The 25,600-nt window shown below is 31.2% G+C and overlaps 1 protein-coding gene across 5 annotated transcripts in view; it reads left to right on the top strand.

The window, feature by feature from the left end:
• LOC129921371 (uncharacterized) overlaps positions 1-25,600 on the top strand; it is a 118,971-nt gene that overhangs the window by 37,916 nt on the left and 55,455 nt on the right. For all 5 annotated transcript variants that reach the window (XM_056003175.1, XM_056003173.1, XM_056003174.1 and 2 more), the window contains exon 3: positions 8,239-8,396. In XM_056003175.1, the coding sequence (XP_055859150.1) occupies positions 8,239-8,396 (158 nt within the window). The remainder of the gene's footprint in view (positions 1-8,238; positions 8,397-25,600) is intronic.

The raw sequence follows: 25,600 nt of genomic DNA, 5'->3' as shown, positions 1-25,600 counted from the left end.
GCGCACTTTTTTACATTATCAAAACTATATTTTTTTACAGCATTTTTACAGAATTTTGATATACAGTATTTTGCCGTACAGAATTTTACAAAACAGAATTTTGCATGTCAGTATTTTGTTGATACAGTATTTTGACGTACAGAATTTTGTATTTACAGTATAATGCCGTACAGAATTATGGTATTACAGTATTTTAACCCCACAGAATTTTGTCGTACAGAATTTTGACAAGCAGAATTATGACCCGCTCCCATTTAAAAATTTTTTTTTAAATAAGGTACACTATATTTAGTGGTTAAACTATTCGATGCATGAATAAAAAGTTCTTTTGAATATAAAAGAATAAATTTTATTAATTAAGATTCAGATATTTTTGACTTAGGGTAGTCTTCCAAAATAAGAAAAAAATGTTCAGGACTAAAAATGTGGCAACCCACTTAAGTGATAAGAATATTAACATTTATTTAATAAAAGTTTTTTCTTTTTTTATTTATTCTTATGAACGTTTTAATTATTCCCAATCATATTCTAACACACAAGCAACAAGCTTAAATGTCACAATATTGTCAAACTTACAATAATTCTCTCGACAAAAAAAAAAAACCAACAGCAGCAACAATGTTGTGCCATCGCACACCTCTGCAATATCTAAATATCACTATGCGATGTTAATTCCTAGTTTTTTTTTTCTATATACTACTTGAACAATATCTTCTCGTCATGTACATCTTTACAAACTTGTTAACCTTTTACAAAACAAAATAAAATTACATTAAGATGGATGCACATCAGACAAATAGAAACCAAAAAAAAAAATAGAAAAAAAAAACTTGTGAAAACTTGCTCAAACAAATAAGCAGCTCAGCTAAAATCATTAAAGAAGATTCACAAATACTATCCATCTACTTATATAGTAGCTACCATCATACTCGAGCGCACTTGAAAGCGAAAATATAAAGAAGAAGAAAAATAAAACATTGTTATGGTGTGCTTACGATTTTGCAATTAGGTTATTAGCAAAATCAGCTGAATCCCCAAAGACCGTAAGCCTCGTAAGCTCAGAGTAAACTTAAGTCAATACAAATACAACAGAAAAAAAAATATCAAAGTTCAGCACAAAATTAATTTACATAGCTAAACAAGTAACGCTCCAACACTAAATATATAAAAAAAAAAAAAAACGATTATAATACCTAACGTTTAACCGACAACGACGACGAAGAAAAAAAAAAAAAAGAAGAAGACTTTCCAACCTTCCGATTCGTTCGTCCATCCATCTGTGTGTTGTTCATCTTCTATTGAACTTTTTGAGGAATTTAATTCTTTCTTCCACGATTGAACATGCCTGTGAAATGTTAACAACAATATCAAATCAAAAAACAACTTTTGGAACAAAAAGTCATTAAAAAAAAAAATCCCAAATTTGATGTCGACTTTGTGTTTTTTTTTGCCCAAAAGCAATCAAACACTCACATCATCAAAGCAAAAGACAAATTCAGTAACCGATACTTGTCAAATACTGTTAGAATATTCAACAAAAAAATCTTATCGATTATCTCACATATGGAATAAAGTAAACAAAAATAAATACAAAATAACGGGACCCTAACAATAAGTATCAATATGAAATTTACATTTTTGAAAACGTATTAATTTAATCGATGGAGATATCGCGATGAAGATTATAGCGATATCATACTTGGTCACACAATTCCATATCTTATAAGCTTTGCAAAATGCTGAGAGAATAGAATCTAAGCAACACCTTTGTATGCGACAGAAAAGTGTTGCCAATTTGCGAGGAATTTGGTGATGCGACGGATTTTTTTAGCTTACAGTTGAATTTGCAATCTGTAACTGCTTTCTCCATAAATTACATCGACTTTTTCAGTAAAATCTCTAAAAATAAAAATTTGCTCATAGCTCTTGAAAACTCTCAAGCTTTCATATCTTTGGTTTATGCCATCACCTTCTAAAGAATTTTTTAAAATATTGTACTTCGTGAAAAAAAAATATGAATAAAATCAAAAGTGGCAACCCTGTAGCATTTCTTATGGTGGATTCTATGATGACGCGCAACCGAATCACGATCTTATCGTCGCCTCTCTCTTTCTTTGAACTGATCGCTATAACACTTTGAACATATCTGTATCTTTATCGATGGTGATATCCGGAGAAGCTGCAGCGCCGCAATAAAATCTAGAGTTTCCCATCTATAAATACGAACAAAATGAATCGACCCAACAACGACAACAATCAATATGGTGGCGTCAATAGGCCAAGTCACAGGCCAGGCGCACGTGGATGTTGTAATAGTTGAATTATGACATAATTTCGCATCTCATACAATGCATTGTAATATGTATGTTTGTTTGTATGAATGCGATATGGGAACTGAATGTCTGAATGACAACATACAAACATATTTTGTGTGCAACGGAAACAAGCATAGCGATATTGTTTTTTTTTTTTTTGTGTAAGTGACATTTAAACGGCGTGATTCAATCGAGGGTAGATGTCAACGATAAAAATGAAATTTGTTATGCGGTTGTGATTTGTTTTTTTACTCACTGCAAATTAATTAACAGTGCAATTAAAATTTTGTAACTGCTAAAGGTGATTATAATAATTTAAAACGGGAAATTGACAAATGCAAATACAATTTTTAAGTTTTTTTTTTGTCGATGCGTGCTAAAATGAAGTTAGCAAAAAGTACAAATTGTAGTGCACAATTATTTTAGTTTTTTTTTTTTAAGATTCTTGATTAATGTTGTTTACCGGTTTGGTACATTTTGTAAGATTTTGTATGATTTTAGATATTATTAGAGCAAACATAACACTTGTTTAGGTTTGCCAAAATATTTTGGAAGCAAGGAGCCGTTTGAAAAATCTTGGTGCCAAAAATAGCCGCTTTCAAAAATGGTCTAAAAACGCAAACAATTTTTTTGGGATGAGATTTTTGATTTTTTTTTAAATTTTCAGATAACTTTTGCCAAGCAGACTTTAAGTATAATTTTATTTGTATTTCATTTGTCAATATATTCTGGGGTCGAATAACGGCACACGATTACGATCATACGTTAACGTTTTGACAATTTCTGTCCCTATTTAATTATTAGAAAACGATAGGGACACCCATTCGTAAACGAACGTATGCCGTAATTCGACCTTTGCTATATGCAAATTGGTTGTCTCTGTTCATATCTCTGGTGAATTTTTGTTGTAAAATGCTTGGATGTTAAAGGAGCCTTAAATCGTCAAGTTCAAAATTATAAGAGCCAAATTCCGATAAATCGGAAATAAAAATTTTAAGAAGCGAGTGAAATGTTCAAGGAGCCTGTTTGGCGATAAATAGCCGGCTCTGGCAACACTGCATATGTCTTTAAATAACATGGCTTCTAAAAGATTTTTTTAATTTTTGACCTATTCGTCCAAAAATAGGAAGGAAGGAAGACCTGATTCTTATTCGGAAGTAAGCAACCGACATAAAATCACTTACATTATGTCAACGAAAAAGAAAATTGGTTTGCCGATTTAGGATGTTTTGCAGAAATCCTCAGAAATCGGCGACAATCGCCCCGTTTTTATACTGTTTCATTTCTGAAGCCATCTGAATACTGGTGTTTTTGTATTTGGTTGTACCCAGGATATTTTAGGCCTACGCCTACCTTTCTTCTTTGTTTGTATTGGAATGTTGCATGATATTACTTTTTGACGGGGTTCTCTTTTTGTCAGCATTATGTCAAATAACTTCAGTCAATTAATAAGGTCAAAAGCCAGTGACACTAGGAACTCTAGTGGACGAACTCGGTATCTGACTATGGTAAGTTCAGACCAACAGTCTCTTATGAATGACCAAAATTCTTGGTCAGAACCACACATTATCACTATATGAACAAATAAGACCACTCTTATGACATCAAAAGTATACAAATCAGCGCAAATTCATCTTTTGTGAGAATGCTCTGTATTAGACCGCCATTTCTACCAATCTAGGCCTCAAATTCAAATTAAAACAAATTCCTGTTTGAAGGATTCTTTACAATTTTTAAACAATGTCAAACAAAGCTTTTTAAAGGCTTCAAACAAAATTTTCCAAATTATACTTGTAGACTGTAGAAACACTGTAGAAACGCTCAACTCATCGAGCTGAAGAAAATTTCAAATAGGAAGTGAAAGAGGGATATCCACAGGTCTTACCGTCCACACCCTGGCACGATTGGCGTGGTTAAGTGCATTGTGCATCTCGTAGAGTTAAAAGACGATATTGGTGTCAAATTAAAGGTAATACCTTCTCAAATTCAGAAGTTTCCCGGGTCCAAGGTTGTCAGTTTGGAAATGCAGCCTGTTTTAATTTTAGTAGCGATGAAAGTGAGTTTTTTCATAAAGTCTTGTTTTTTGGTATGTTGGTCGATGACTTGAGGATTTTTTTTTTTTTTCATTATAAAAAAACTACTAAACTACTTTGACAAATGAAGAATAGTTAAAATCATCTTTCTTGTTTGCTGGTTGAATGTTAGGTGCTATTAAATTTACGTCATCTGTTACGGTAAAATTTACCGCAACAATGACTGGTCTTTCTGTCCCTTTCTTCCCGTTTGTTTTACAGGTGTTTCCTTCGATTTACTGAGAGAGACGAGGGCAGCCATGGGTCATCAGCCATTGGTAATCTCTTTCAGTAAATTTGTAGAAACAATAAACTTGATCTTAGCACCTAAATTGGATTGGTGTGCGAATCGACGAAGTGCACTCTGCTATTATACCGAGGGAGTGTGAAGTAGTAAAATCGGCCGACAGGTGGTTGAGCCTTAATTATGTAAATATGCCGACAGATGGTCGTGCCTTAACTTCAAAAATCGGCCCAGAGGGGGTCAAACCAAACACATAATTAAAACTGCAAAAGATGGCCTAACAAAAACTGGTTGATGCAGAAGACTGACCAAAAGATGGTCGACATAAAAGTATATTAGTATACGAGCAAAAGCACGGGTTACATTTGGTTCCCGATTGCTGAAGACACTCAAATTTGAGTATGGCCGAGGGCCCAACATACCTATATATATTTTTGTAAAAGATGGAACGCTAAGGTTATTTTTCTATTCCCCTAAATCTAACAAAAGTCCACTGGTATTAATTTTAGAATCGCGGTGAAAAACAAGTGATTGCCAACTTTCCTACAAAAGAAAAAATGAATGGGGTTGGGTGCCATCTTTGCCAAGTTTTTCTCATTAGTTATCCTGGTGGGGACAAATGCATTTTGTTAGCCGAAATTAGATTGTTTTAACTTTAATTCTTTTCTTTCTTTTTATCTTGAAAAAAAATGGGGATGAATGGCTGAATGCGTTCATGGAATTCCCGCCACTGGAAACGATTCAGCTGCCGGCGAATTCCATGATGATAACGCAAAACCATGGGAGAACGAGAGTGCGAGTAGGTAGGACCGTTTGATTCCGACATGGGCGCTCTGCAGCCAATGAGCTGAGAGTTGCTGAATGACGTGATCGGAATCGGCTGTTCCGGATTGGCCGAAAGCACTGGGGGTATGAGAGCGAAAAAGGATCGTCGTTCACTTTTAAACTGGCAAGCTCAGAATAAAGATCAAAAATTGGAAAATTGTGAAAAAGATAATTGTTAGAAAAATTTTAAAGTGAAAAAGAATTTAATTTCGGCAGTATAGTTTTGTTAAATAGTTTTCGAAAATAAAAATTTTAGTGGTTGTTAAAATTAATATTTTTGGAAAAGAAAAATTGGGAGGAAAATTGGCAGAGTGGTCAAGGGTGAAATTGGGGTGGAAAAGTTACATAGGATCGTTGGCAACCCAGAAAAAAAAAAGATAAGTAGAATTTGAATTTATATTTGGTATTATAACTCGTTTTACTGTTGGTGAATTTTGATAACCTTTTCATAAAAATCCGTTGGCTTTTGTTTCGGTTTATTTTCCCGAAATTGCGGGACACGCGACCCAGTTAGTTTCAATTTTTAACAGTTCGAAAAACTGAACTTAGCGTTCCATTTTAATAATCTAAAACTCTTTGTTTAATTGGTCGAAAAGATTTTGGGTTTTTGCCCTACTTAATTGCAAGGTTTCCCAAACAAATAAAAGCTTTCAAATCTCCACTAGAGAAAGTAAATTCGTTCTTTTTATTTTTAATTTTCCATCGTCGTTTTTCGCTCCAAAAGGTTTGTAATTTCCTTTCCAAAAAAAATTGCTGGCGCCCTTTTCATTTTTAAATTTCAGCTTGCGACGCCCCTGGTGAAAGTAAGTTGGAATTCAAAAATTTTATTATTACCTTTTATTTTATTTTAATTCGCTCATTAAATTATAATCATCAAATCATAATATTCGCTGAACCCACCCCTTGCTGATTTAGCCGTGGTGGCAGCATATAAATTTGCTGTGTGTGTTACACTTTTTTTTGTTGCTTTGAATTCGCTGAACAAATTCAGCTCATAGTCATCATACCGTCGTCGTCGTCATCGTCATCGCCATCAAAGTTGTCAGTCGCGATTTTAAAATTTACTTTAATAAAAATAATAATTGTAGTCGGAAAAAGTGTAACAAATTGGCGCCCAACGTGGGGAAAATCTTTGTATTGCTTTTGGGCTACGACTACGGTACATTGTTAAAATCGTTTCGGGATGTGAAAATGAGTATCATTATGCAATAACTTTTTGAGTTCTTCGACTCTAAAAAAAAACTTGCATTCATACAAAAAGAGTTAATCTGGAAAATTAAATAAAATTAGCTTTAAAGTCTTAAAAGTAATCTCATCTGATGAGGTTTCAAGAAGTTACATCGAAGAATAAATTATAAGCCAATAAATCACCTTTTCATAACTAACTTCGGCAAAGGTTCAACTCTCCTTTTGAAACTCTTTTATTCTTTTTTGAAGGTTTTTTCAAACTTTTAAATTTTATAATTTTGCATTATCACGTGAATTATGTGCTGCTGATGTTAGATCAGCCATATATATTCGTGACTATAAAAATTGAAAATTTCCAAATTGATAATAACCACCTGTCTTCACCAAAATCATGTACAAAACGTATATGTTCATTATTATAAACCATCCAATATCATGCTCAAATCAAGCGAAGAAAAAAAAAAAATATGCGGAAATAAGTTTTGTACAACATTCTCCATTACAAGAAGTACGACGAGTAGCATGTGCCTTACTTGAGTATATTATAAACAGGTATCCTATACTACCTATACAAAATGTAGTATTTAAAACATGTTAAAATGCATAATATACAGTAGACAGACATTTTTATTGTGAAATACATCTCTAAACTAAACAATTTATTTAAAACAAAACAAAACCGAAGAAAAAAATAACAAAAACAAATCTGTGCAATATGAAAACAAAAGATATACATACTTCCAAGTCGAGTATTGTATAGCATAACAACAATGACTTCTATCTCCTTTTTACACTTGGTAATATACTTACAACAACAACAAACAAAAATGAGAACGTCCCGCAAAAATTGTATCTGCTCAAGATTTGTATGTTTATAGATTTTAAGTTTCAAGACTCAAGAGAGTTTCTCCCCCAGCCCGTCATTCCACCCAGTTTTTGCTGCTAAGGTACGAGGCAAAAGCTACACTTCTGCTGCAAGCACTAGCAAAAGCCAGCAACTTTTATATGAATTCTCTGAAGCATGGTTAGGTGCGCAAGAAAATGCACCAGCCATGACGCAAGCTTGTAACAATAACAACAAACAAGTTAGAGCCAACGGCAATCTACCAACAGCAATAGCACCCAACAGTTACTAGTAAAAGTGATATCGTGTGCAAGGCCGTTTGTTGTTATAATTTTTAATGGTGTTGGTGCGGCGCATGGTGCAGCTAGCACCTATAACCAAAAGATACAGTATCTTTAGTTCAGAGGGAAGAATACAGGGAGCCCACCATTCGAATAACCGTTTCAATTGGAATATCTTATTTGGTAGATCTTTTTGTTGCAGCTTGTTAATGTATGCAAGTATACTTCTATAAAGCTTCGATTACATATTCTCCCAAAACGAGGACATATACAAGATACTACACATGAGCTCATTTTGGGCTAAATTTTATTGCAGGGAAATAATAGTTTTTTTTTTTGTAATCACTTAAAAAATAAATTCATGGTTAAGTCGATGATGTTAAGCTAGATAATAAGTTCTTTTCTGATAAATCTAGGACAACTACACAAAGATTATAATTTTCTTTTGTATCTTTTTTTCTCTTTGCAGGAACACATACAAGAGGTTCTAGATAAATGGACCCAAATCGACGATGAAATTTGGGCTAAAGTCATTGTCTTTGAACGGAATCGTCGCGTAGCCAAAGCATATGCACGCGCCCCAGTTTTAACTATTAACGGTTCAGACGATGGATTTGATGGAATGCGGTAAGTTATTTTTTATGCAATGCATTTACAAAAAGGGGCAAGGGGATTTACCTTGGTAAAGTTGAAATAGTTGTCCCATTTGCATGTTATCTTTTTTTTTTTTTAATTTTCAAAAGAATTTACATGCCATTAAAACAAGTTCTTAGTAAAAAAAAAAGAAAAATACTTTGCAAAGACGTGAGTTTAATAGAGTGTTAGTACCTGACTAGAATTATTGTAGTTATTATTGAAGAGAATATTTCTCATTAAAAATAACATAGACTAGTTCACGCAACAGGTTGAAAAAGTGAGCCATAATGTCTATTACTTTAGGCATTTAAGAACTGACATAAACAAGTTAGAAGCACGATTAAAGCGAAGGAGGAAAAATGTTATTAGCCTTGCATTTTTTTTTTAAGAATTCAGAATGCTTGCGAGCTGTTGTTCATTTTTTTTTTTTTTTTTAATTTTTAAATTCAACAAAGCCCAGAATATTTTAAATTGTAACAGATTTGAAAAACAAAATCATGCGTCGCTAACTGTATAACTATGTATTACTTAGCAGTTATTTTGAAACACAATTTTTTGCTCTTAAACTTTCAAAGTATGAGTCCTTAGGTTTAGAAACGGGATCGGGTCAAAATTCTGGCTTCAAAATTCTGCTTTTTAAAACTCAGTTTTTTTAACGAAAATTCTGTTTCTCAAAATTCTGCTTTTTTTCTATTCCGCTTTTCAAAATTCTGCTTTTTAAAATTCTGCTTTTCAAAATTCTGCCAGCATTATACTTGAACAAAAAAAATTCGGCCAATTCTGTTTTTTTTTTTTATAGCATATGCGCTGACTAAAGAAAAATACACCTCTTTAATGTAATTTAACATTGGTACTTTCCTAATTTTTTTTGTTAAAGTGTCGCAAATATTTTTTAAAATGCATAGACTGACTTTCTTTCAAATAAAATCTATAACTTATTGGCACCGATGTTGTTTGATTCAAGATATTCCTTTTCTTATTCAAATTTTTGAATATTCATCTTTATTTGACAAATTAAAAAATTTTGCATTATTTTTGGAAATGTTTAGTATTCAAAACCTTTTCTTAATGTTTTCAAATTTATTCATTCATAAAACAAAAATTAATATGCATTCAAAGAATGACAAATTATGTAGATAAGTAATCAAATAAGCAGATAATTTTTCAAGAAGATGATTTTACAGAATTTTGCAAAAAATTAAAAAAGGGTTTGGAAAATGTTTAAAAGCGCGCGCTTTTTAACATTTTCCAAACCCTTTTTTAATTTTTTACAAAAACAGAATTATGAAAAGCAGAATTTTGAAAAACAGAATTTTGAAAAACAGAGTTTTGAAAAGCAGAATTTTGAAAGCAGAATTTTGTAAAGCAGAATTTTGAAAGCAAAATTTTGACAAAAGAATTTTGACCCCGGCAGAATTTTGACCCCAACCCTTTAGGAACACACTACCAAATAGTTAAATTTTGAAGAAAAAAGATACGTTTTTCGTTGAATTTTGAATCCATATATTTTACTTATTTTTATTTTCGGGTTCTCCCAAGCATTTTTGGAAAAATCATTTATTACTAAGTTTTGAATCATCTGAAGATTGGCGAATTATCAAATTTAGAGATATTTCTCTGATCAATGGTCTTTGTACTTTTTGATAACTTACACCAAATACACATTTATTTTTCTACTTTTTAATTATAATCCAGTCAAATAAGGGTTTCACCTCGGAATGAATGCTAATAGAAATTTTTTTTGCTCAATATCTTCGTTTTGACATTCTATAACATACCTCAAAAGTCTAGAATAATCAAATGTCTGCGAGTCGCGATTTTCAAGGTCAAAGCTCGAAAGGAGATTTTCAAAATTAGCAATAATAGACAATGGTATTATATACACATATAATATATGTCTTCGAGGTATTTTTTTAATGCTGATGTCAAAAAATCTAAAATCAAGACAATCTGACGTCTCTGAAAAAAGTTATACCAGTTTTTCATCTGTCAACCCATATTATTATAACAGTTGCAAACTTACTACTAAAAAACCCTTAAAAGTTATGGTAGAGGAACCAAATTTTGCATGAAGGTTTTCATATCCATTATTATTAGGAATCAAAAAAATGCAATGAAAAAACCATTCATATTTATGAAAAATTAGTATTTTTTGAAAAAAAGAGGACATTTTGGGATATGCACTAAAAAACATCCTGGTACAATTTTGGAATTAGTGCTAATAGGCTAACTTTTTTGTTTCTATCTTTGGATATTCTATATCTTATGTCGAAAATCTAAAAAAAATCTCATGTCCGCAAGTCCTAATTTTCCTGGTTTGAAGATAAGGTGCAGATTTTAAAAAATTGAAAAACAACACTTAGATACTGGTGTCAGATCAACATGAATAAGGTGCATTACTTTTCAGGGATGGTCAGGTTGACTTATTGTGAGTTTTTTTGGAGTAAGTGTTAAAAAATACCTTTAAATCATGTCGCTTATGTTGGTATACATATACAAATTTAAACTTTTCTTACTAATTTTTTTAAGTCTGCACCTAACTTAGTTTAACCTCCAAAATTAGGACTTGCGGACATGAGATTTTTTTTAGATTTTTGACATAAGATAAAGAATATCCAAACAAAGATAGGAACAAAAAAATTAGCCTATTAGCACTAATTCCAAGATTGTACCAGGATGTTTTTTAGTGCATATTCCAAAATTTCCTCTTTTTTCAAAAAATACTAATTTTTCATAAATATGAATGGTTTTTTCATTGTATTTTTTTGATTCCTAATAATAATGGATATGAAAACCTTCATGCAAAATTTGGTTCCTCTACCATAACTTTTAAGGGTTTTCCGGTAGTAAGTTAGCAACTGTTATAATAATATAGGTTGACCGATGAAAAACAGGTATAACTTTTTTCAGAGACGTCAGATTGTCTTGATTTTAGATTTTTTGGCATCAGCATTAAAAAATACCTCGAAGAAATGTATCATATGTGTATATAATACCATTGTCTATTATTGCTAATTTTGAAAATCTCCTTTCGAGCTTTGACCTTGAAAATCGCGACTCGCGGACATTAGATTTTTCTAGACTTTTGAGGTATGTTATAGAATGCCAAAACGAAGGTATTGAGCAAAAAAAAATTCTATTACCATTCATTCCGAGGTGAAACCCTTATTTGACTGGATTATAAAACTTTTCGCAACTAAGTAAATGTTTTGATGAAAATATTGTTTTAAATATTTTTTATTTGATAAGCTGTTAAATTGTTAGAGTTGAACAATGCAAAAATCAGCTTGAGAGAGTATAAATCAGTTGAGAACAGTTGATGAAAACTGATAAAACAAATCTTTTCAAATTTGAATATTATCGAAAAATCAAGCTACTAGATTTTAAGTGAAGGTTTAAGTAAAATTTCATAATTCTTTTTGGCAAATACCTAGAATGAATGTGCGAATAAATTAGACGCATGACTTTGACTACAGGAACAATAGGTACTTGCAATAAAATAAAATTGTAAAAATTTTATATTTTCCTTACGATTTTTATAAAAAAAAATCATATTCACATTTTAAATGTGATAATTTTTTTTTGAAAACATTACACTGCCCAACACACAACAATTTTCCAGGCCGTTGTTTATCATTTCATGCTAAATTTAGGGTGCTGATTCCGAAAACAACATTAGTTTTTTTCTAACACCTCTAGTTTTCAAATTATTCATCAATGAAAAAGGCATAGAAATTCATAAATTTTTTTTTATTTAAAAAATTTTTTTTTTGTATTTTAATTTTACTTACTGAACCAAAATACAATACATTCAAAATAAATTTTTCCAGCAAAACTTTAAAAACACTTGTAATAATAAAATCTAAAAAAAAAATAGTATGAAATTACCCCCAAAATGTGAAAAACTAAAATATTTCAAATAATAGAGCTGCTAGAAATAAATAAATGTGATTTTAAGGTTTACTGATCCCATGTACATTTAGGTCCATTTTCTTCACTCGGAGTTGAACACAACTTGAGAAATTTTATATTAAAAATTCTCAAGTTATGTTCAACTCCGAGTGAAGAAAATGGACCTAAGTTTAATATAAATTTTTCTGGAAAATTTGAATAAACGCTCAAAATAAGTAAAAGACTTAAAAATTAGTATGAATATCCCCCCGTATATGATACCTACCTATTTCAAAAACTAGGGCTGCTAGAAAGAAACCAATATGATTTTTGAGCTAACTGAACCCAAATCTATAAAGTTTGATATAAATCTTTCTGGAAAATTTTAAAAAGTTGAAAATTGTTGGCCAGAGTTATTAATGCTGTCTCCCAAACGACTTGTCTTGAAAACGGAAAAGATAATATTGAAATTTTTGGAAATTTTGTTTTAACGTGGTGACAAATAGTAATTTCTCCAAAATGGCGTACCAACTTTTTTTAATAAATTTATTAAAAAAAAAAATTATTTTTTACAAAACGGATCCAAAGATTTTGAAGTTTTTGTGTTCTTAAAAAACATCCAAGTCTGTGTTTGACACGAAACCAAAATCGCTTTAGAAAACACATTTTACTACGTAGAGCGAAATTGGTTAAGCTTTTGTATGCAAATCTCAGACACAGTAATGTTACCTTGTAACTTGGTATAAATTACCTTTGTGCTCATAAAAAAAAAACATTAATTTAAATTTTCTTTTGGTAGGACATTTAACAGAATGTTTTTTTTTTCAAAACTAATAGTTTAAAAATTGAATGATCTCTCTAGAAAAAAATGTTGTGGAATAGTTTCTAAAAGTTTGAAATGACAAATTTCTATTAAGTACGAGTAAGTTATAAAATGTATTGGTTTTTTTTATAGACATTGTCTGGTAAAGAATGAATAAGTCTAAAATTGCTGATAGCTACAGCCTGTTCTTAAAAAAAACAGACAAAAATTCTATCGCAACAAGTTTATAAATTAATATGTAGCCTATTTATTTTTAATACACTGAAGGAAAAAAGCTTTTATTTAATGAACTGGTAGGATAATTTTTTTTTTCTATTTTTTGTTTTAGAACAATCATAACTCATTAGTGAAGCTGTCATTCTTTACATTAAATTAAAATTTCTAATACAAAAATAAACACAAAAGTTTTATTAATTTCTTTATTTTAAAATTAAATTCATATTAATATACAACATAAATGTAAGTGTCTATTTTATTAAGTCATAAAGAAAATGGTTTATTTATTTAAACATACCTACCTTTATTGACCAAAGTTACTATATCTGAAGGTCTTAAAAAAAAAACTGCTATAATTGCATAAAGACCAACACACTTCCACTTCCTTATGAATATCACTTACGAGTTATTGTCATCATACTTAGATGACTTTATTATCTTAATTCAAAGCTTATAGCAATTTTTCTATGACCATGATGACGTTGGTCCATTCTCAAAATATCGCACGAAATTAAGGTATTTTTTTAAATTTAATTTAACACCGTTGTCAACCAAAAAAAAAAAATTAAAATGATCGTGTGTCATCTTAGGAATTAGATCCGGCTTTGGATACACCAGTTCTGGTTTGTGAATTTGTATTTTTTTTTTGTCAGTTTTCTGTCACCAAAATTATTCAATCCAATAAAATTAAAATTAAATTAACAAAAAGACACGCGGATGTCACAACATTAAGAAAAAAAAAAGCATTAACTTTGAGTGGGAATAGTGTATACCGACCATTAGCAAATTGTGGGAGTTCTAATGTTTATTTTCTATCTGTTTTGTTGTTTTTCTTTTGTTTATTTTTTAAGATATTTTGTTTGACACACAACAAAAACAACAAAAAAAAAACGTGTTAGCTGGGCTTTAAAAAAAAGCTCTGACTCATTGTTATCTTAGGGATGCTGAAGTTGATAGTTGTTATACCCGTTAAGTGGACAGTGGTTATGTTGATTGTAAACAGAAGCATGTGTACACTACCCACACGAAATATATAGAAATAAAAGCTTGAATATTAAGGTTGAGATGACAGCTAAAAAGCAGCATGAAGTTGAATTGAAATGAAGGCTTACGTAATATTTTCAAAGTTGATTTTGATTTGATTTTTTAAAACTATATATTTTTGACACTTTGACAAGCACGTGTTTAAAAATGTGTAAAAAAAGAGAGCCATTTATAATCAAAAAAAGTTTAAAATGGTCCATTTAAGAACGCTCCTTACTTCTGTAATTATCAAAAAGATGAATTTTTTAAAACAATGACAAATTTGGTTGTCTGTAAAGTCGGTTTACAGTTGTGTCTTTCGTTAACAAAAAATCACTTCCAACACCCAAAAATCCATTTTTTTTAAATAACAACCTATAATAAATTTTAGGTATGCCATCTGAAAGCCTATTATTTCAGCTCAAAATATTTATACCGCCCATGTCTGTGTGACATCAACAAAAGGAGCTATAATTTTTTGAACCCAATCAGTTTTCATTAAAAAAAAGCAAAAATATCAATCTTTTTTATATTCGCACGCTATTAAATTAATTTTTTTCTATCAAAACCTATATAAAAATTTATATCAAAAAAAAGCTTATTATTTCACCTTTCATATGACGCTTCAATAATATTTCTACGATGTCTACAAAAAAAGTTAAAATTTTGTAAAGCCAACCATGTCCAAATTTTAAACACTGTTGGCTGGTCACGGGCAAAATATCTCCACAGGTGTTTTGAGGTATTTCTGAAGTTTTTTAATTTAACATTCTTAAGCTTGAGGTAAATGTACCGTTATGGGTTATATATCATATGAAAGGTAATATTATCAGCATGTTCAATAAAGTTAAATTAAATTTTTATCTGCTCTAGATCAAAATTGTGACTACAAAATTGTTCCAAATTTTTGCACAAATATAGTCCTGCTTATTTCTATCTACAGTATAAATTTCATTCATTTATCTGTTGAAACAAAAAAAAAAGATAAAAATAAAAATTGGTTAAAAAACTTGGGATAAAAAAACTTGTGTTTCCCGTTAATCGGTCAAAAATCATTTAAAAATATAAATTTTTTACGCAAGCATGCGCACAATTATAGACTATAATATGTTCTATAAGCTTGAGATTTTCTGAACGCTAGGAAGGAGATGGCACATTTTTCTATGGAGCTTGGGCCCAGTGTGTTCACTAACGAAATTGTTGTCAAATGAAAGGTGAAGATAAGCACATTACATGGGTAAAATATTTTCAAATTCGTTAGTGGGGTTTTGGAGATATTTGAGTTTGAAGTTTCGGATTTCAAAATCAAGACTTCAGCTATTTTTTCGAACAATTAATCGTAGAATGCGTAATAACGGATGTACAAAATTAATATTGGTATCAAATGAAAGGTATTTCTCTTGTCTATAAATCTGTATCAAAAATCTTTTTCTATGTTAAAAAAAAAAAATACATATTAGGTATTTACTTCTCAAAAGGTGATTTTTTTAAGCGAGGCCTTTGGCACATCGAAATGTCAAAATATTCAGTGGTGACATGTACTTTTTTTGCAATTTTAACATAGCTTAATGTGTTACCTTCTATATATGAAACAGTTCTATAAATCATACACAAACCTTATAATAAGCCAAATACACAAAAACGCGCTGAAATACATATGCCTATTAAATAATAAGAATAGAAGCTATAGTTGAGTCAATGGGGAAAAATCCGAAAAAAGTTATGACGTCAGCTAAGTTTGAATGCAGTATTGAAGAGGGGTTTATCCCAAGTACAAATCTCAGTTTGCGTATTGTTTGGTCTTGTTGGGCGTCCGCCATTTTGAAAAACGCATTGGTCTCAATATCTCGAGAACGACTTGTCGGACAGAAAACTTGGAAGTACTTTTTAGATTGAAAATATATTAATCTTTCTTTTTCTATTACATAATTTTTTTCTAGGAGTAATAATTTCAGAGTTACAGTACCGGAAATTGTGCGTTTTTTGATATTTGAAATGGCTAGAGAAAGAAAGATAATTATATTTCAATATAAAAAGTAGATCCAAGTTTTCTGTCCGACCAGTCGTTCTCGAGATATTGAGACCAATGCGTTTTTCAAAATGGCGAACGCCCAACAAGACCAAACAATACGCAAACTGAGATTTGTACTTGGGATAAACCCCTCTTCAAAAAAAAAAATTCACTACTTTGTCAAAGGTCTACCTCATGTTTTTCTTTTAAAAAACCATTTATACCTAACTTAGTTTTGAAATTTTTTAGAATTTTTTCAACACTATCTACTACAATAAATTTATCTATCGATTACAAAAAAAATTTCTACGTCGCATTTAGAAAATAGTCACTTTTTTCAAATTTGTTTTACCCCTATTTACCCTATTAAATGACGGAATTTTTTTAAATCCTTCAAACTTTAGATTATTATCTTTTAAATAAGCTATAGAAGATTTTTGTGTCTCCAATAGTTTATTTTTGCCAAACTAATAAAAATTTCAAGTGGAACGAGAGAAAATGGCGTCACTTTTTCGTGGATGCTGACATGTTTCATCGATTTATAAGATGTTATCACGTCAAAAATTGAATTGATTGAATATTAGGTCTTGAACACAGCTTACGACATGGAAATGTTTACCAACAAAGTAGTATATCTTCAAATGCAGCTGCAACATTTAAAATTGTACAACAATTACCTTCCTTATCATAAATCACATCTATGAACAACTACCTCCTGCTGTTTGCAATTCGCAGCAGTTCCTTAAACAATCTCAACCAATCAACCCCGACAAGTTAGTCTTCAAAAGTCCAAATAACCACCAAAAACAAACAAAAAAACGACACAACAAATGTTCAAAGAAAATGCCATTGCCATAATTTCAAATTATAACACGAATGTATTCCATAATCAATGAATTCCAAAAGCCCAATAAATAAATACGAAACATTGCAACTTCCTGTAACACACGCTTCGCAACAACATCCACCAAGCAATGGCGACAAAAACAATAAACTATCTCTCTCTTCCGACTCCTAAAAGATCGGTGTTGAAAGCTATAGGGTCGATGTCAATATGCACCGCATACGCATACAGGAGGCGTATGAGACTATAAGACTTCCTTTTTTTTTTGCAACTCTCCGCACACAAAGATTGCAAAATCCATATTTATTCACTCGATCAGCATCCGAAAACTGATTACTGCACAGATTCGCCTACACGTTTGCTGATGGTAGTTTGCGCACAAAATCACACGAGTGCGCAAATCCTTGTGCGCCGCGCGCAAACACGATTAACATAAAAATAGATCAGATCCTTATCGGCAATATTGTGTAGCCTAGCTGGAAACCACAGCACAGTTGGTGAACACGCGCAGTGAGCCCTAAGTGGCTATAAATATCCTGACGCACGCGCCCGGGACGCATGAGCATCTTCCCAAATCAACACACAAAGTAGCTATATCCTACACACTCGACTCTGCGCAACTGCTACTCTGGACATTCTCGGCCAATAAAACATATTCAATATGGTACTGGTACATTGCTGGAGCATGAACATGGTTCTATTTCCAAAGGTGGCTGTTAATCTACCACCCATTAACTATTGGCTGCTACATCTAATGGCCTATGGCCTTGCCAAGGTACCCAGAAGATGAAGGCAACCAAAGACCAAGTTCGGCCGTCGTTGTCCGTCGACAACGGCGACGACATAAACACCCCACGCCACACATAGTAACTATGCCAATTGCGCAAAGGTATCTATTCTATTTAGGGATTAATCAAAGCAACCAGATAAAGTACATGCGATCCGCGTTTGGTTGCGGGTATAGTTCCTTCCTTCCGATTTCGGATTTGGAGTCTTCGGACATAAAAGATGCCAATTAATATTGTGTGTGACTGTCCCCAAAAATGTCACGAGTTTCTCTTGTTGTTGTCGTCGTTGTTGTCCCCAGACCTGGTTGTAAGGCCTCAAAACAAGAAACACAGCGGAAGAACGGTGAGGCGGACCGGACGGACGACGGGTTCTCTATCGCATTGTACAATCAAATGTGAGGCTCGTTATTTCTTTGCATGTTCAACCTCGAAGTTGTACATACATATATTTTATTTTAGCAGACGCAAACGATATGGAATCGCAAAAAGTTTTGCATTTGATTTTGAATGGTGGTGCCTTACCTTGCCTAGGTTAGAGACTCTAGCATTCCTAAATAAAGATGAGTTCCACGAACATTTTTATATATGAACTCTAGATGAGACCTCGCTCTCTAACTCGAGGCATGCAGAGCATAACTTTAGGTTATTTTTTTTTTTTTTTTACAATCAAAAAAATGTCATTTGCGAAATGTTGAAAGAAAAACATTTTCAGTTTCTGAGAAGGGGAAAGTCGTTTTGAGCGAGGTTCACAATCCTGTTGCTGCCACACAACCTCGTGACGTGCAACTAGCAACGATGAATTCTAACAGGTGGAAGCCGCGCCGCTTTGGTAAAGTTTTTTTTTTGCTTACTGTCTTACTGCATACCTCTGTTGTCGCAAATCCATCTCCAGTTAAAAAGAGAAGACAACGATGATGATGATGGTGGAAGAAAAGACGATAAAGAAGCCCCATGAAAGAATCCAGATACCATCGAAAGGAAAAGTTAATTGAAAGCAAAAGGGTTTATTAACGTAACTTTATGTTGTTGCGCGAGACAACATCAGACAGTGGGAAACACACGGTCACTCTTCTTATTTATTGCTTCGGAGGTTTTCTTTCTTTAAATGCAAGCCTTGACCTAAATTCCGTTGGTTTTTGTTTTTTGTACAACAAAAAAAAGGGTTTTCGTTTTTGGGAACAGGAAACCCGCATCTTGCAGAAAGACATGCGAGAGACATGTTGTGAAATTCTTCTTTTTTTTTGTTTCTTTTTTTTATGTTTGGGTCTGCCCTTTTGGTGTCCAATTTTTGTTTCACACATTGATGATGGGCAATTTTATAATTGGAACCACATTGTTACGTAAGGGGCTTAGTTTTTTTTTATGTATCAGTGTCTTCGTGTTGACGAATTGTTTTTTTTCTTGATTTTTTTGCTTGACGTAGTTCACACCAATGGACAATGTCGTCGGTTTCAGCTGAGGTCCCTAACTTCGCAAAGCTGATTACATACATTTCTATTTTTCTATAGAAAGTAAAGAATTCAAAGACTTATATCGAAAATCTCTAGTCAATGAATTCGGTTGAGGAATGGCATGAATTTATGTTAAAGGTTTCGAAAAATCAAACAAAAAGTGAGTGTTTTTGGTGGCTATCGAGGCTTACAAAGGCAGGATTGGGTGTATCTGAAGTTAAAATTAAGTAGAAAAAAAAAAATGGTCCAAATTGATTAAGGACTTCCGGTCGCGTATGCTTTTCGAAATTTATCTAAATGGCCTAAATCCTGGTTTTACGATTATTGGTAAATTATTATTTTTACCAAATAGGAAGTAAAAATGAACTTAAAACAATCAGAGAAAGTCATTAGCTCGTTGAAGTTTTAAAAAACTGTTGGCCAAAGAAGGCTTTGACTATTTATCTTTATCCTCGCTTTGGTGCTTTATGGCGTCAAAAATCATTTCACGTCATTTCTTAACGGGAAGTCATGAAATCTAGGAGCTTAATAGCTAAATAGATGTCAAAAAAGATGTTCATATTCAATGCTAAAAATTAAAACAATTTACAACAAAAACCAAAAAGTACCAAAGTAGTAAAACTCGCTTTATGACCTTTTATGATGCTATTACATGGATTTTTGTTCCTATCACAATTTTTGACATCTTCCCTGTTTATTTTCATAAAAACGTAGTTGGCAACAATATAACGCCAAAAAATAGTCTATTTTATGATTTTTGTTTGTATTCCATTTTCAAAATATAAATTGAATTTGAAAAATATTTTCGTCAAACAAAAAATAAAAACGTTACAAAATTGGTAATTTTTTTGAATGACAAAACCTTTTTTGTACAATGCTGCTAAGTAATAATACCCAAATTTTTGAAGGTTTTGAATGAACAACAATAACTTGTGTGTGTCCTATCAAGTTCATAGGCTGTTATTACTTCTTTTGATTTTTTTTAATTGTGTCTCAAAAATTTTAAGAATTTAAACATTTTTTTCTTTTTATTTATTTCTAAATCAAATTGCGTTAACCTACGTATGCAATGATGTTTTGTTATTTTACGACTAAATTGTTTCTGTATAAAAATTTGCTTGTGAGTTCAAATTACCTCATTCTTACCAATTTTTAAATTTGGGTTTTTTTTACAAATAAATCTTTTTCTAGATCAATAAAACAAACATTTTTATTTGAAGATCCTTTTAAGATTTATATTTTTTGTTAATGCTCATAAATATAATAAAGCTGCCACCAAACTTGAAAAAAAACAAATTCTGAAGATCAGATTTAAAAAAAAAGTCATCAAGAACAACTAAAAGCTTTTTAATAGTTACAAGTTTTATAGTTGAATAACGATGCTTATGCTTGTTTGTTCTAAAGTAAATTAATGACTTTAAACAACCTTTTTATACACATTTTAATTATTTATCTAAAGATGATAAATATCGAAACATTAAATGGGTAAAGAATTCCAAATAAACTATTATTATGGACGTTATGATAAAATTGACCCGGCTAAAAAAGTAATAAATCATAAAAAAAAAACTTGTTATTTAGATTGATTAATATATTTGTTAGCATGCATTTAATTATGTATGCAGAGAGAATTCAGTTTTTTTTTCAAATCAAATTTGAAACTATGGGAATATTATTTTTACTGAAAAAAAAAAAAATGATGAAACTATAGATAGTTAATTGGAAACTGGTTGAATCTTATTACGATAAATCATTAAAAAAAAATGTTAACCCTTTCGAACCCAAGCTATGAAAATCAATATTAAAAAATGTTTTTTTCGGTATTATCGGGTCATAAACATCACAACTAAGAAATATGAATAGCAAAAAGTTATTTTCCAAAATAATAAATAGCAAAACTAATGTGTTTTTCTCATGTTACATGTAAGTAACATGCACTGCATATGACCACCAAAAAAAGTCGGAAAACTGAGAAAATAACTTTTTATGAAACTATAATGTAAGCTACTTCTTCTAAGCAAAAAAACCAAACACTTTCTGCATTAACTTTTTTTATATCTTTTTTTGCAAAAAAAAATGTGAATTTCAGTCCCTTTCTCGATAAAAAAAAAAAATTAAAGGTATGATATTTGACTAACTTTTTGTAATAATCCAGTAACTAGGCATTATTATCTTTCAATTAAGCCATCGTAACCTAAAAAATTGTTTAATTTAATATTTTTTACGAGTTTTTAAAAAAATGCTACATGAGAGTAACGCTGGGTCCGAAAGGGTTAAGAACATTACGCAGCAATAATCATTAGAGATGCCGCGAACATTGATTTGGCCGAATACCGAATATTCGGCCACATTCCTCGGCCGAATACCGAATATTCGGCCAAGGACACTCAGAAAAAAACGTTGGCAATTTAAAAAAAATTTATACTTTGTCTCAAGAATAGATGTGGCTTAAAAATTCCCAATAACATCGTATTGTAACGATGAATAACTGAACTACTTTTAAGATAAATGTCTGAATACACTACCTACTACTGCAAAGGTAGACATCTAAAATCGAATTATATATGAGTACTGTTCGCCAAGATCGAACGGCGGACCTATACAAGTGGTGGTCAACACATACTACAAAATTACATATTTTGAAAACATTTGCAAAAGTCTACCTTTCTTCTCCTGGGACAAGTGTTTACAGCGAAAGACTATTTTTCGAAGCAGGAATAGTCTACGAAGATAAACGTAATCGTTTACTACCAACATATGCGGAACCAATAGTTTTCATTCACCACTACTTGCCTTTAGTAGATTATGGGCCATGAGTTATGAGAGTTAGCTTCAACTCGAGATTTTAATAAAATTTGTTTTATTCATTAATTTTTTGTTAGCTCCCTTGTTCCAAACTCAAAGTTGCCCAACTTGTTGTTTTACTAAATTAGTAATAATATCCCTAGGTTTTTTGTGACAGTCAATTTCACAAACTGTCAATTTCGAATATTATTTTGAATGATGTGTCGTTTAAATTGATGTTTCATAGGTTTTTTTTAATTAATGGTTTCATATGTTTATTGATTTATTCAAACCAATAAGATTTCGAGGGAAACGCACCCAATTTACAATGAAAAAGTAGATTTTCCAAGATTACAAAAGGAAACTCCTAAACAAAAATGTTTTTTTTGCAGAGAAAAAAATCAAACAAATAAAATCAGTTTTAATTACACAAATCACTTTTGCATTTATTTTAAATTAAAAGATATAAACTAAATATATGCACAAATATGCGATTGATTTCACTATTACAAAAAGTAGATGCATGGCTAATTTTCCAAAATACACCAGTTATTATTTTCAGGGGCGTATACAGGTTTGCTTCTTGGGGGGGGTCAAGCCAATTTTTTTTTTTTTTTTTTTTTTCAAAAGTTTTGATATCAGGCATAAACTTGAAAATGGGCTTTTTGAATTATTAAACATTAAAATTTGTGCGTCTTGCATTTCGAATCGAAAAGTTCCGAATGTAGTTCTAAAAATAACCAAACAAAAACGGTATGAGATTCGTTTAAGTTTAGCGTTAAGCCTTAAAGCCTAGAACGCTGCTGATGTGAAACGAAATTTTTCTTCGGTCTCCACGAGGACAACGAAATGCTTGCGAAATCTGGACCGAAAAATACTCAAAAATTGCAAACATAAGTGAAAAAAAGCAAACACGCATCGCAGAAAGACATGCAATGACAAAATGAACAACAAAAACAAACAAAAAAAATCAAAATGTCATTTTTCCACACACAATGAATGTCCCCGGCAATTGTTTGTGTGCGAAAAAGAAGTTTAGACTTTCAATTTCGTTGTGGCGAACAGCGTACTACAGAACGAAAAGTTGAACGAAATTTTTGGTTTACCATTTCGTTGTTTCATTTTTGTATGGGATTTTTCGTTTCTTATCAGCAGCGTACTAGGCTTTAATTTTGACCAATTAAGGCTATTCTCTCCTAAAAATAAAATGTACTGTACGAGTACTTCGATTGAATAATTTGCCTTAAAACAACTGTTCATTGTTTTCCGCTAGCCCAGAAAGTTAAAATAAAAATCGTTTTTACTTAATAACAGTTTTAACTTTTGAATTAAAAGTCTTCCTAACCTCAGGCAAACGAATCGCAAAGTTTTGTAAAAATAAATTGCACGACTGGGGTCGCACGTACTTGCTCTTATGCTTAAAGTAACTATAATGTTAAAGCTTTTTATTCAAGAAATTTAAAATTTGATATTTTGAAGAAATTTCATAAGTAGTATAAAAAAATAAAATCTGTTCTTATAATTAATTAAACTCCGTTTTAAATTATCTTAAAAAAAAAAAAAAATATGCCATTTTATTTCTTGTGTAAAAAGGTATTTTTAGAAAAAAAATTTTCGAAAATTGTAGGAGCCGTTTTTTAAAAAAATAATTTTTTATATATAAAATTTTTTTAACATTTAAAAAAAAAAAAGTTGGTATGCCATTTTGAAGAAATAATTTATTTACACATAAAAACTAAATTTCAAAATTTTTCATTGATCCGTTTTCAAAAAATTGATTTTTCAAAAAAAAATTTTCATTCAAATCGGGTTAATGTTGTACGAGATATTCAGAAACGAAAAAAACCGTTCTATGACAGGTGCCGTTAATAACGGTACAAAAAATATTTTTTTTATTTCAAAAGTTGGCTCTTATGTGTAGTACTACACACAAAAATTTTAATCAAAATCGTTAGAGCCGTTTTTGAAAAAAATTAACTTTTCTATTTCCGTTATATGGCAGGTACCGTTAGTTTTGGTCATAAAAAAAATTCCCTCTAGGGAATCACCAAAAACTGCTAACTACCAAGTTTGAAGAAAATCACTTCACTCGTTTAGGCTGCAGCTCCAGATAGAGACAGACACACAGACAGACAGACAGACAGACAGACAGAATTGCCGGACCCACTTTTTTGGCATTCTCCATCATCGTAATGTCATGTAAAATTGTTATCTCGAGTTCGATTTTTTTTACGAATCCTAAACTTGCCCTATAGTACCTATATCGCAAGTAAAAATTGCATTTGAAAATATAATTTTTTTTAAATTTTGTTTTAAAATTGAATGGAAATTTAAAATACCTCTATTAAAATAGTAAAGACAAAAAAAAATATTTTGGCGATATTTTCGAATTCGTCCGTTTTCAGGTATTAATCAGCGGTTTACAATATAAAAAACATTCAGTTGTATTTATTAGATTAAGCCCTGCTTTTTCAATCGTCAGATAGACTATCAGAAGAATAAATGTCACTCTAAAAAAAACTTTTATTCCTAGGAATATGCTCTAACTAAGGTTTATCTAACTATTCAAAAAATTAGCCCTAAGTGATATTTAATAATAATATTTAAATTGCCTTAGATAATGTTGCTTACATTGCTTCTATAATTGGCTGGCCATTGATGATTAACAAATCGATAGTTGTTTCAAAAAATGCAACAGATCTAGCAAATTTAGTATGTACAAAATACTGTCATATTCTGTAAGCAAACAAAATTCACCAAATTTTATCAGACGAATGTATTGAACTGGAACATTGCAAAAAACAAAAAAGATTTGAGAAATGATATCCTTCTTTAACATTTTGCCGATGACGAATTTTATCAACAGAATTGACCTCCACACAGCAAGGCCACAGAAAGCTTCCCTATTTAAAACATATTTTATTCACTTCATCATATAAAAAAATAGAAGAAATGGCTGCTTCTTTTATTTGCTGGTAAGCAGTGTCTTGCCCTTAAGATATTATTTTTGTGTACCTACCAGATTCAATTTCTTTTAAAAAGCTTTGAATATAATAGGGTCGTATCCGGATTTTGTTTCCATACAAAACTCTACAGCACAGCTCAACTAATATTATCGAACGACTCAAAATAATCCTAATCCAGCATAGCGTTCGCTAAAAATATGACCACATCCCCAAAATATGGTAAAATAGTTTGTTTGAATACCAAAAACTTTTTTTTACTTTTAATTTTCGTTCATGTTCTAAAATTTCAACATTTTGAAAATAACACCGGCACACAAAATAAAATCGCTTTCATCCCCGGCACACAAAAAAAAAGTTCCATGTACCAGGAACCAGACATATCTTTCTATATGTTTTTG

This window comes from Episyrphus balteatus, chromosome 1 (genome assembly GCF_945859705.1).
Source record: "Episyrphus balteatus chromosome 1, idEpiBalt1.1, whole genome shotgun sequence".
Classification (NCBI taxonomy): domain Eukaryota; kingdom Metazoa; phylum Arthropoda; class Insecta; order Diptera; family Syrphidae; genus Episyrphus; species Episyrphus balteatus.
Note: the sequence above shows the minus strand (reverse complement) of the source record. Positions and strands in the feature narration are given on the sequence as shown.